The sequence below is a fragment of the Artibeus jamaicensis genome, unplaced genomic scaffold, assembly GCF_021234435.1.
Source record: "Artibeus jamaicensis isolate MK-2021 breed Jamaican fruit bat unplaced genomic scaffold, CSHL_Jam_final contig_65, whole genome shotgun sequence".
Classification (NCBI taxonomy): domain Eukaryota; kingdom Metazoa; phylum Chordata; class Mammalia; order Chiroptera; family Phyllostomidae; genus Artibeus; species Artibeus jamaicensis.
Window position 1 is genome coordinate 4122239 of NW_026521913.1, and position 14215 is coordinate 4136453.

At 36.1% G+C, this 14215-nt stretch overlaps 1 protein-coding gene across 2 annotated transcripts in view; it reads right to left on the bottom strand.

Moving 5' to 3' along the window:
* The window catches only part of RALGAPA2 (Ral GTPase activating protein catalytic subunit alpha 2), a 431148-nt gene that overhangs the window by 276241 nt on the left and 140692 nt on the right, over window positions 1-14215 (bottom strand). For both annotated transcript variants that reach the window (XR_008392593.1, XM_053670940.1), the window contains exons 11-13: window positions 9069-9296; window positions 3318-3485; window positions 2098-2235 (exon numbers count right to left, since the gene is read on the bottom strand). Coding sequence is in view for 1 of the 2 variants with exons in the window: in XM_053670940.1 (XP_053526915.1) it covers window positions 2098-2235; window positions 3318-3485; window positions 9069-9296 (534 nt within the window). In the remaining variant the exon portion in view is untranslated. The remainder of the gene's footprint in view (window positions 1-2097; window positions 2236-3317; window positions 3486-9068; window positions 9297-14215) is intronic.

Below are 14215 nucleotides of genomic sequence, written 5' to 3' on the forward strand. Positions count from 1 at the left end.
CAGTCTAGAAAATTATCTTATATGATATTAAAAAGATATCATGCTCCAATTTTCTAGGAAAAATTACTAAATAAGCAGCATAATAGTTGCTAATAGATAATAGTAATGGTAAAGAATTCACTAGCCTTGAAGTAAGAAAAAAGAAAACAACCTTTTGACTAACAAACTAAAGCAGTCTTAGTGACTATGTTTTTAAAGAAAGTTTGCCATAGGTGACATGTTGCAATACAGATCTTTTTCAATGAATGTCATTTGCCTTCCTGATTTGAATTTGAAACTTTTGCATATTTTCAAGTAAAATTGAGGAGGTCTTCATATACAAGATGGAGAAACAGTAGATTTACACTTATGAGTACGTGAAATACAATTTATTCTCGTATAATTATTTATTAATTACTGCATTATTTTCCAAATGAATTATAAACCTACTTTCACCATACCCTGTATTATACTTCTTTCATTTTGCTTTTTAAAAAATTATGAAAATGCTAATTACATGGGTGTTTCTTATGACCATGTTAGTATCTGTTAAGGTAAAAATAAACAAAATCAGTAAAATTAGTATGTTCACATTGTACTTATGCAAAGCAGCTACAGAAGAGTACTATCTTATCAAACCTCCATTTGGCTACTTTTTCCTAATGAATGAAGCAAAGGCTCCAGGTACAGGATACAATAAAAATACAAACAGCTATTTAAGTCCAAACTAAATTTTTAAAAATCTGTAATGCTAAAATCAAGTAGAATGTTTTTTCTTGGTTCAGCCAAGTAGTTGTAACTTATGCTTTCAGAAAACAAGTAACAATCTTCTGAACCCAAAGAGATAACTGGCGCCTGAAATCTGGCTGACACTGAGATGGCTGACGATGGCAATCTGGCATCCATCTGAAGGAGGGGGCTACCAAAGGGCTCAGGAAAGGGACTCCTGAATGTATTTCTTTGGTGGGGACACGGTTATATTTAAGAGCCACACCAAAGTTCTGTGAAGCAACTAAAGTAAAATCATCTTGATTTTTAAAAAGATTTTATATTTATCTTTAGAGGGGAAGGGAAGGAGAGAAATATCAATGTATGGTTGCCTCTTATGTGTCCCCTGCTGGGACCCGGCCTGCAACCCACGCATGTGCCCTGACTGAGAATTGAACATTGATCCTTTGGTTTGTAGACCTGCGCTCAATCCACTGAACTACACCGGCCAGGGTGATTTTTTAAAAATTAAGTTGAAATTATTTACCAACTTTCAGTGAAAAAATAAGAAAATGCATTAATGACGGTGTATTAAATGGCTAATTAATCTGAAAACCAAAAGGATTCCATGATAAAAATCCTACCAAGAGACAAGAGGATAAAAATGCAGTGTCACTGAAAAATGAGTAACATGCACGCCATCCATGCCCATGCCATCACCAGACTCCACACCTGTGCTGTGTGGGAAGCCTAACTGGACTTAGCCATAAATGTGCATATGGAATAGAGGATGGAGTGCTAGAGAGCAGGGGATGAAGTTTTCACTTATAGTTGTAACAACATTCAAGTTGGATGGCACCAAGAGGTAATTTCCCAATTTCTATTTCTGAGATAAAATCCTGAGCAAGGGGGAAATTAAGTGATGAGCCAAGGTTGTTCTTTCCAATGTTCCCAAATGGTATCACTTCTATTTCATTAATTCATTCAGATAACTATATAAAAGTTATTGTATTAATCATCATTCTTCATAAATACAATTTTTAAGAGGAATATTACTTATAAGATTATATAATCAACCACACTTATCTTGCAAATTAGAGTCCAGATAACTAATTACCCATATGTGTAATGCAGACACTTTTAAGATTTAAATCTCAGTCATTTCACATTTACTATATAATAATCATTCTTAAAAATGTGCAACCACTTCATATGTCTCCTTTGACTAGGAAAAAAAATCGTTATAAATTGAAAGAAGTATGAAAGAAGAGTCAGAATGAGAGTTTAAGAGCTGTTTACTGACAAACGGCTAAAAATATTACCATACTTATAGGACGCTATCTTAACATACAAACATTCAAATTGACTCCAACTGGGTGACTTTATGTCTCTGGCTGGCCAGCCGCATACCTGCAGTGTAGCCTGGGCCCCAGCTTTCACGTTCTTATTTTCCTCTTCTGTCACACACCCTCTGCTCACAGCGCTTGTGAAGGAGTATGTTCGTCCCCAACTGGAAGATCGCTTATGACCAGAGCTTTCAGATGCAGTCTGTGGAAAATACAAAGAGGAAAAAACCATGTACTCAAATATTTAATTCCTCATGTTAACCAGAATTCATAAGCATAGGTTCTAGAAGGATAAGTTTTTTTCTCATTTTGCTCACTACTCTACTTCCAGCACCTAAACTATATAGCCTTTCAGTTAGCTATGTGTGAATAAACAAACATATAATGACTGAATGAGCATATAAACCTTTAAAATGTATGATTAATTCCATTTGCTTATCTATTGATTTTGACCTGTTGGCTAGTTATTAAAATGATTTCACCAATATTAAAAATTAAAATCATGTAATTATTAATACAGATATTTAAAAATAATAAGCCTTTTGTTACAAATATTTTTAATTGTTGTTAAGTGCTATGACAAATACCTATTTTTAGAAATAATATTTCTCAGGCTTTCAAAATAGCACACCAGAAATATAGATTTGACTGAAGTTTCTTTTGTATTTCAAAAAGAGGTCACACTCTGTTGTTTTATATTAATCCAGCCTGTAGCTTTATCAAACACAGACTAAGAGGTCCATTCTGAGAGCACCCACTCTCTAAGAACAGTACCCAGCCCACAGTGAGGCTTACTTATGGTAGAGAAAGCACTCATTATAGGGCTAGTCTTTTCAAGTGTGTAATATCCTGACTGCTTCTAGAACAAGCCACTACATAAGTAAAGGCTGCCAAAACATTCTAAATTTAGTTTCAAGTGTTATTTAAACATGTCAATGACAAGGAAGTGACATTTTTAGGCTCATTTGGAGATGTGTAAAATATGACGGTTTATTTAGTAACTCTTATGCAATGGTGACTAACAAAGCTGCAATGCACATGTGGACCTAGCCTGAGAGTTAGATAACCAATGATCTTGAATAGAGCACAGACACAGCCTCACTGAGACAGGTCCTCAGGACTGTCTCAGCAACTTGAGAGTATAGGAGATGACAGAAGAGATCAACCTGCCTAGGATCTATGACTTAGTAGGTATACTTTACTAAAAACTTTTTATACATTTTATATTTGTGTGTGTATACATATGTGTATATTTCCCAACTGAAACCAAAGATAAAATATTACCTCCCTGCTTTCAGTCTCAGAAAATCCTAATTTTTCAGCATCTTCTTCAGTAACTTCCTTTTTATCTGGTTCCTCCATGAACACAGGTTTGTCCTGGAGGATCCATTTTCTGTATACTTGAACTACTTTCCTTGTTACAGCTATGTCACAGGAAGGCAACAAAAATGCCTGAAATGAAAAGAGAAAACTGTCCTTAACTCCACATAAGGTCAGATCACTACAGAGACATTCGACAGACATTTCTAGTCACCGTCAGCAATTTCAGACTTTCCTTTAAAACATATAGCAAGTAATACACTACACAGGCTACATATTTTTGTGGATACAAAACTTCTCTAAAGAAAAAAGCATTTTCATACTTGGGCCAGAAAATATAATGCAATTAAAAATAACTTCTATATTCTGAATAAGTTTTCCACAAAATGAAGACCTATACAGATAGTCTAATTAGCAATATAAATAATAACAACTGTATAACAGGGAACTTTTCCCAAAGAATCAGATATAGACTTAAGATAACTAACTAGCACAGCCAGTTGCAGCCAATTGTCACATCTCTTCCCAACTCCATATTCAGTGACATCCCTATTGGTAGCTTGAATTAGCCAAGGTGAAAGTATTTATACCCCAGAAGTCTGCCAAAGATACCATTTGTTTTTGCTTTTATTTTCTTGTCTTTGCCTTTCTTTTTGTCTTTCTTTTCCTTCCTTCTTTCTTTCCTTCCTTCCTCCCTCCTTCACTTTTTTGAGAGCCAGTTGTTCAATATTTACCAGCACACCACTGTGTAGAGATACCAATGGTAATGACAGCACCGGCCAGTTGTAGCATTATGCATATTTAGTACACTTGATTAAGGAACCCTCATATATCTACACAAGATTTTGATTTAATGTAGTAAATTTCAAAACTGTAAAGGGAAAATACATTTACATTTGCCTTTTTAGTATCAGCTTTAAGAAATACTTCTGTATAGGGGCTGAACACAAAGAAGTACTCAACATGCCAATGAATGCTTTAATTCCACAGATGAGAAATTAAGATGAGACTCAAAACAACTGAGATATTTTTCCAAGGTTATAAAGTTAATAAGCAATGAATCCATATCTTGATCTCAAGTTTTGGAGATTGTTTTAATACCATCCTAAAGCTTCATGCTTCAGGACCCAGTTAGAGGCAGAGTTCAATGCAACAATGGTTTATGTAATATATAAATATCTATAGGCATTGGTCACGTCTCAAGAAATTCCAAAATAAAGAAGTTTCTGTTATAACAAAATTGCAACATATCAATGTATCAAATATTCTGATGTGTGCTGCAAGAAAGATGAACAAAAGCAGAGTGTGACAAAAGTATACTGGTGTCCCACTGTAACTTTTTACAAAATTTTATTACAAATATTTTCACACGGGCAAAAATTTCTAAGACTTTTACTATGATTACCCATATACCCATCCCCTAGGCTTCACCACTAGCATTTGCTGTATTTGCTTTACACACATCTGTCAATATATCATTGTATCTATCTTTCTTTTAATTCATTTAATTTTTGATGCACTTCAAAGAAAGCTACAGAAATCAGCACCCCTAAACATTTCAGTATGTATATCACTGATGAGTTCAAAATTAATTATCATAGTTAGGTAAAATTTATAAACAATAAAATGCACAAATGTTAAGTGGAGCATTTGATGAGTTTTGACAAATGCAGACAATGATGTAACTCAAATCCAACAGCAAGGTATATCACATTATCCTCCTTCCAGAAAGCAAATATAAATTCTCTCTGGATAAAAATAATAATGAAACCAAAATTATTTGTATGAACAATCTAGCTAGTATAATATGTAGCATATAAATAAAAAGTCAGAAATATTTGAAAATAAGTCAATATTAACAAAACAGTAATAGATAATAGACAATTTAAAAATACAAATATCAAGATAAAGTATCAGAAAAACATGTAAAAGGAGTTGAAAAACTAAACTGAAATGAAAAACTCAGAATGAACACAGCTGAAGAGAAAATGAGATAAAATATATCAGAAGAAAACATCCAGAGTGAAGCTTGACTAACTTGGCTAACTCAGAAGAGAAGGTAAGAGAGAATACAATGAAAAGGTTACCCTATACATGGCTAAAGATGCAGAGGAAAGGTTAGTAAAAGGAGCTGAAATAATGTTTAAAAAAAGAATGGGAATTTTGCCAAAATTGTTAAGAGATATCAAGCCATAGACTCAAGAATCACAAAATAACACATGCAGTATAAATACAAAGTACACTACAGTAAAACTGCTGAAAACCAAAGAAAATCAGAAAATCTTAAAAGCATCCAGAGAGAAAAGGGCACATTTATTCTAAACAAGCAATCAAATGACTCAGCATGGCTTCTCAAAAAATAAAGGAAGCCAGAACCATGAAACAAAAGAGTCAATGTACAGAAGGCAGACAGCTGCCGATATAGCGTTTGACATCCTAAAAGAATATATTTCTAAAATGAAAGCAGAATAGAGACATTTTCACATAAGAAAATAAAAATTTTACCAGGAGATCTGACCTAAGGGAAATACTAAAAGTTATTTTATTTTATGCAGAAAGAAAAGAATACTGGGTCACAGATTTGGAAAGGGATAGAATGTAATAAAAAAGTAATTATTTAGATAAATATAAGTAAATAATACATATAAATATGAATAAAATAAATAAAATTGTGTAATTATAGTACTTCTGAAAGAAATTATATATATATTTATAGATAGGTAAGACATACTACACTAGCTATTCATAACATGGAATTCAAATACATAACAACAGCACAAACTGAAGAGTAAATAAAAGTGCATATAAAAGGGCGAAAGTTGAAATTAATGCTAGATTTTTAAGTTATAGATGTGGGCTGTCAACCATTAGAATATAATAAATGAGTGCGAAAATACTAATCTGATGAAGAAAAATGGTATGCTGCTAAAAACAACACCCTGAAAGAATTCAAGACAACTAAAAAGTAGAAAGACAACGAACTTAAACATAATTATATCAGTTGTTATGTTAAATGGAGCTGATTGAGTAATGTTCCAAATGAAAGTGGAATAACTCTCAAAAGGAAAGAAATTATAACACTGAACTTTAAAAAACACTATATGCCATTTATAAGAGGACATCAAAATACACTGACATGTGTAGGCTGAAAATAAAAAGTTAGGAAAAGCTATGTGAAAGGCTATGTGATGCAAACACTAACTGAAAGAAAACCAGTAGAGTTATATTAAGAACAGGCAAGATCAACTTTGAAGAGGGGGGGAAAAAGCATTACTCGAGAAAAAGAGAGATATTTCTTAATGATAAAAGATTCAATTCAAACTAACAATATTTCTAAGTCTGTACCACAACTAATAATTATGCCTCAAATATATGCCAGCAAATATTGACAGACTGAGGAAAAAAACAGACAATCCAGTCAGACTAGGATCTTCTCAGTAACTGGTAGAACAGCAGACAAATAATAAGGACAGAGGAGAGCTGAACACATACCTCATGCCTTCTCACTACATCCTCCACATTTCAACCTCTCATACTTTTCATCTCTCTCTGAGGTACATTCAGGATAATAATTTCTTCAGATATGTCATCCAATTTATTCTCTGTTCAGCTGTATCTAATATGCTATTAAAATTATTGAGTTTTTCCTTTAATGTTTCAATTGTTACAATTTTTAATGTCAAAAGTTCCATTTTTCTACTACTCAAATTTGTTTAGTATTTGTGTAGTTCAATCATCTTCACTTTAGATCTTAACTATTTCAATTCAAATTAAATCATTACTGCCCATGTATGTGTATAACAGATGCACTGCTGTGGCAACATTCCCTCCATTAATGGAGGGAATATGGTAAATTTTTACATAGTGGGCTATTATGATAAAAGATTTTGGCAGCCGGATATATACAGTATAGACTAGAAAGGGATGACACAGAGGTGTGGGGCTCCAAGAAGCATGCTGCTCACCATGGTCAAAAGAAAAGGAGAGAAAAGGAGTGAAAAGTTTCCTGCATAACTTGGCCAGTCAGTGATAGTCACAGGAGGAGAGGATAAGGAGCCTAGGAGGGCTAAAATTAATATGCACCCAAGAATGAAGGTCCCTCCTTTAAAGAAGCAGTCTAGTTGGGAAAAGTTGATGTTAGGGAAGAAACAAGATAAATTTTGGCCTTGTGTTCATGAAGATAGCACAGGAATGTCAGATGAGATCACGAGTGGGCATTTTAAAGAGAAATGTGGGATTAAAAAGCAAGGTCTAAACAACAACAAAAGACATGCTTAGAAGTCATATGCAACAGCAGTTGCTGGCACTAGACAAGCAGTTGAAGGCCCCAAAGAGGCAAGAGTGGACTTATAAGAGAAAGAGCTCAAGCCCAGAATTTTGGTCAACTCTTGTAATTTGGGGTGAAACAAAAAGAAAGAAAAAATGAGACAGAGAAGACACAGTCAGGAAGCGAGAAGAACCAAGGCAGTGCCAGGCCACATAATCAGAAAAAAATATATATTATAAGGGGAATTTTAATTACAGATTAAACAAATATTTTCTTAAGCAAAATTTTACTTTCATTAAAACACAAAATATAATAAACCTCTAGATTGTTGTGGATTATGCTGGAACTTTCATTTTTGGTTGACTTTTATTTAATGGAAGTCTCAGAAATAAAAGAGTTCATCATTTACTACCTGGAAATCTGTTCTCTTCACAGTGCATATGCATCACTCGTGTGTACAGAATTTGCTTCTTTTCAACATTCAGGGGCCTCAACCTCTGCTCTGGTACATGGATGAAACAACCATTCCCCCATTATACACACATATGCACAAAAGAGCCATGCTCTCTGTTTCCAAGGCACCAGTACCAAGACATAGGTGGCCACTGGCTCTAACCCACACTACAGAGCTGCTGTCCTCTTAATTATATTGAGGGTTTCCTTGCTCTGTCAGATTGCTACCGCTCAGTTTCGCCACAACAGCAACATGATCACCTTTTGGGCCACACTATTCTTTGGGGGGTGAGGGTAGGGTAGCTGTCCTGTGTTTGTAGAATATTTAACATTTCCAGCGGTTACCCACTAGCTGCCAGTAGCACTGTCCTTTCCCCAGCTGTGACAACCAAGTATCTCCAGACACTGCCAAACATCCCCTCAGGAGCAGAATCAGCGTTGGTTGTTGCTCATGGTAATCTTTCCCTGGGCCTCCGATCACCTCTGTCCTCTTACTTGCTTGCACCCTGTTGCCCTCCTCACCCACCTTTTTTCACTTATGCCAGAAATACTTGTATTCTATGTGCATGCCATAGGCTTTTTGCAGGGCAAGTACAACTGTCTGCAGCAGTCTTGAGCTCCTCAGAGAGAATTTTAGGCCCTTGGAACAACACCAAATCTGGGTTCTTCTTTCCTTGTTCATTTGTTCAAGCATATTCAGGAATGGCTTTCCTCCCACCTACTTCTGGTTTTGAAGTTTGTTATGGAAACATGAGGTATTTTGGAATGATTTTGCTTAAATATAAAATTTTCCCTCCACATATAGTAATTCTACAAAAATACTATTAAAAAAATTCACAAATGAAACAAAATCACAACACTCCAGGTGACATATTAAAAGCGGGTAAGAAAGATTATTCAGTCATATAATTTGACCCAACTCATCAATACTATTTCTTGAAGTATTATGAATAAAAGAACAAAAATCTTTTCAATGCATGAACACACACACTAACCTGGCGAAATACTTCATTCACAAAATTGATATAACCTCGAGTTGACAAAAGAATCCGCTGCACCATTTCATACACGGTTCGGTGCTCTTCTTCAATGCTACAAAGGCTAGAGTTGCTAAGTCTCCGGTCTGACAAGGTTCTGCTGTTAGAATGGTTTTTGTCTGGCTCTGCAGGTCCATCACTCTCCAGCTCTGGCGCCCTCTCTTGCACCACACCACCACCAACAGTCTGGAAGAAAGTTATTACCACTTCTGAGTCAGCTTCTTTGGCACTCAAGAACACCGAGAAAAACTGAAGACTTGCTTTATTTTAAAGAACTCTGGTTACAATCAACTTGACAACAAGCTGGAAACCAGCACTGCAAGAAGCACAAGGGACTCCAGGACCTCTATTTACCAACTTTCCAATTCACCAGCAGACCCCTCCCCAACTCAGTTATTTTAATAGGAAAACTACTAAATTATTATAGAAAGGATGGCTGTGACATTTTACCAACCTAAATCATTTTATTTATGTTTGTAAAATCACAGAATAAATTAACATGTGAATGAATTGATATCATCATCTTTGGTCTCCACACTTAAGCATTTATTCTATATATAGTTGTAGAGATTTGATAATTCATTAGATATTTTGAAGCCACAATGTTGCATGCATCATTTGACTCACAAGACTACATGATAACTTGATAGGGAGTGCCTAGATCTTTAAAGGGTATGAAAACCTTTATCTGAGTTTTATATCTCAGATCAAACGTAACTGAAATATTTATAAAACTTTAAATATCTAGGAGACTATAAGAACAGAAAGAAATAAAATAATTCATACAGTGGGTCACAAAGTTTAACACTGGTTTCTGCTCTCATTTTCCCAGAGAATTCAATGCTTCCTCCAAATGCATATAATTTTACTTTATTTTTGTAAATTTCAGTATTACTCTTTTAAGTGCCAAAGTAACAAACCTAAATACCACTAGAATTCTACCCACTGTAAATAAGAAGTAACAAGATATGAGTAGTACAAAACAGTCATTTCAGTAACTACCTTGGACAGTTTGAAAGCAAAGTAGACATTGAAATAGGGAAAATTAATGGAATATTATATTTATAATTTCTCTCTTCATGCCTTAACTATTAAGCGTATGTGGCTTATCAAAGGCACTGTCACACACTGAGATGAGGTACCTAAAGAAATTATTTCATCTTTTTGATGGATTAACTGTATTCCACAAAAAACTTAAATTTTACTCATTTTTACTAATATATACTTTATTTTAACTGGTAAAGCATGGAGGCTGGATTAAGTTTAATGCCTCTTGAGGCTCAATAACCTGTGACTTTTTATTTTATTTTTATTTATTTTTAGAGAGAGGGGAAGGGAAGGAGAAAGAGTGGGAAAGAAACATCAATGTGTGGTTGCCTCTCATGTGTCCCCCAGTGGGGACCTGGCCTGCAACCCAGGCATGTGCCCTGACTGGGAATCGAACAGCGATCCTCTGGTTCGCAGGCCCACGCTCAATCCACTGAGCTACACCATCCAGGGCAACCTGTGACTTTTTGATTAACAACTCCCATTTTGCCCATAGGCCAAAAAAGGAAAGAAAAAACATACACACAATATATATGTAGCAAATTAAAAATAGCCACAAATTCTTTGACATTCTTTGTGTAGAGAGATGAAGTTTATGTCCCCTCTCTTTGGTCCACACCAATTGTGTGACTGTGTTAGCCAGCAGAATGGAGTAGAAGTGACCTGTGACAGTATCAAACGCAGGCCCCAAAGGTTGACTGTCACCCTTCCCAATCTCTTGGAACATTTGTTCTTGACGCTCTGAGCACACAGGAAAGAAGTCCAACTACTCTGACAAATACTACATGGAAAGATAGGTCTGGCTAAGCCCAGCCTTCCAAATGCACCCACCAAAGTAACAGACATGTGAATGAAGTCATTTTGGACCTTCCAGACTAGCCAGCTGGCAGCTGAAGACTATACTACCTACCCAATGACCTCAGTTAATGCCACATGACACATAAGAACTGTCCAACCAAATTCTGCCCAAATTCCTGAACCAGTAAGTAAAATATGTAGAATGATAAGAGTTTATTTATTTAAGCCAGCAAGTTTTGAGCTCATCAGATAACTAATTTAAAAAACAGCATTTAGATAACTAAAATAATGCAGATAAAGAACTACGTTTAAAGGTACCCAGTCATTCAAAAAAATTAGTTCTGTTATTCAAATAGAACACAATGGTAGCATAGTGGATTTCCTATCATGCCTTAATTAAAATTAGTTGACCCTTGAACAACATGAGAGTTAGGGACACCCACCTGCCAGAGTCAGAAACCTGCATTTAACCTAAGATGCTCCCCCAACCCCTGCTCCATGTGCAGATTCCCAAGAAATGAAAAATAATGTTCGCCTGGTAAAACAATGCTTTTCTTAGCCTCCTCTAGACCACACTCCTTCCACAAAAGGCTGCTTTCCAAAAGCATCAACATGTTTTGACAGACAATTATAATTACAGTAAGTAATGAGAGTGAAAACAAACTGATAACCCAAGTCTATTCATTTCAGGTCTCTTTCAGGAAGATTAACTGTGCAAGCATGAGTAAGAATTAACCACAGCAGAAAGAGGTCCATTTTCTACCCACTACAATCAGGCTGGAATCCCCATTATTATTTAGTATTAGCTAACTTGGTGGTAAATGCAAGGATGATTCTTACTCTTTGGTATTTGATGAAGGGAAAGACAAATCTGCTCAGACCCTGCACTGCCGGGGCTCAGGGAATTGCTTGATACAGACTACCTTTTAATCCTTCCCCTCAACCCTCTCTACTACTCTGGTTTCTCCTTAACCCATACCTCAAAGGGAGAGTTGTGCACACTTACGGTAAGGCTCAATGAGGACATGTACAAAGTAGGTGTGAAACAAGAAAATGCAACTGCCATTCTGTTGGTGATGCCTGATGCCACTCAATTCCCATCATGATGTGCATGCATGGTGGGGGACGGCCTACATTTGCCTTGGAGAGCTTAAGAACACAGAAAGTATTAAAGTGGTAATCAACAAATGAGTTTGTACAATATATTAACCCCTGTAGGGCTGACAATTTGTGTCATTCGCTTTTCCTAACTGTTCATCTCATGGAATACAACAATTTCAGAAAATTCACAGCCCCATGAATCATTATTACAGAGCTAGTTCAGTAAAAGTGATACTTCAATAATGTAACTAAAAAAGTTATCATATAAATAAATGTGATCAACTGTCTTACCATCTCAAACTTTCTTTTCATTCACTAATGGAATTCTATGGGTTTTAATGTTTAATTAATGTACATATAGAACTACTAAAACAACAGTTGCCACAATTAAAATTACCACTCTGCTTTTTCTATTACACATTGAAATACTACTGTCTTATAAAAAATGAATCACTAAGAAGTAATTCTTCACTGAAAACATTTTCAGCTAAAATGATGAACAAAGACTGTTCAGATATAAAAGGGGGTGTTGCTATCATTGCCAAGATATTATAGATATATGGGATGTACTTTTGTTCTCCCATGAAAGACACCAGATTCTCTCAGTGGAAAATAAGCTAAGTCTAGAAAATGAACTAATACCTTTCTTCCTTGGTGAAAACTACTGTCTAATACTACTTTTAAATCAAGGGGAAGTAAATTCTCTTTGGGAAAAAACACACACACCAAAAAAACCCTCCTTATGCATGATTTTTAACATACTAATAGTGGCCAAAGTGTGAATTCTATTTAGAAGCAGCACTTAAAATAAAGTTTTTTAAAGGGCTTTCAAAAGAGCAGTATATTCTTTGAAAAAAATTTTGGACCACCTGACTTAGACAGTGATGTTCACTTTACATGAGTAAAATTATATTAAATTTGAAATTCTGAACAAAAGTATTCAGGAGAGAAAATGCAATTGCATGTGCTTTTATTCCTGCAACTTCATTTCCAAAGGTTAAGATTCAGTTGTTTAAACTGCTTCTTTTTCTCATGTATAATGTAAATGAACTGAAGAACACTGGACTCACATGTGAGATAAGGTGGGAACCACAGCTGTAAGGCAGAGAACATAATACAGCAGACAACTGGTCAGCAGAATGACCCCCAAAAGATGTCCACACCTTAACCCCTAGAACCTCTGAATGTTAATGTTAAGGGGTGAGGAGAAGAGCCGAGATGTTTGCTTAAACTAGATGTTTATTTTTAGACTTAGGCAGAAAACCACACCTGGCCGTGGGCAGATGTTTCAGGGAGTTTAGCCAAGGCCTTGAAGTAATCTCTCGGACACCCGTTAGGGGAAAATTTTTACCTCAAGACATGGCCTGAGCTCTACGATCCAATCATCAGTAAGAGCTCGAGCTGCTCACAAGCTCCACGGTCCACTCATTAGAAAGACCACGAGCCCTGACATAGCCCCGAGCCAATTGCTAACCGCCACCCTTGCTTCTGTGAACCCGCTTGCTTGCCCGCCCCTATAAGAGCCCTAACCTGTGAGCGCTTGGCGCGACTCTCATTTGCAGCCATTCTGGCACTCGTGTGTCTCCGGAGGCACCCCGAGAGTTCGCCCCTGCGCAGGTAAAACTTTGAAACTTTGGCCAATAAAACACCTCTGACTACCCAGCAGTCTCCGACCCTTCTTGCTCGCAAGGACGGGATGTAACAGTTAACTTATGTGGCAAAAGGGACTTAGCGGATGTGGTTAAATTAAGGATGCTGAGATGGAGAGATTATCCTGGGTTATCTGTGTGGTCCCAGGGTAATCACAAAGATCATAAGGAGGAAGGAAAATGAGACACGGAAAAAGTGATATGAAGATGGAAACAAAGGGAGAAAAGATGATGTGATGAGAGACCATGAGCACAGAAATGCAGGTAGCCTCTATAAACTGGATAAGGTAAGAAAACAAATTCTGCTCTAGAGCTCCAGAAGGAACACAGACCAGCCAACACCTTGGTTTTATTCTACTAAGACTGACTTTGGACTTCTGAATTCCAGAACAGCAAGACAATAAATTTGTGCTGTTTCAAGACACTAAGTTTGTGGTAATTTGCTGTAGAGGTACGAAGCAACTAATATAACAGCTTACTATGAAGTGTTTCAATAGTCTCTACAGCAAG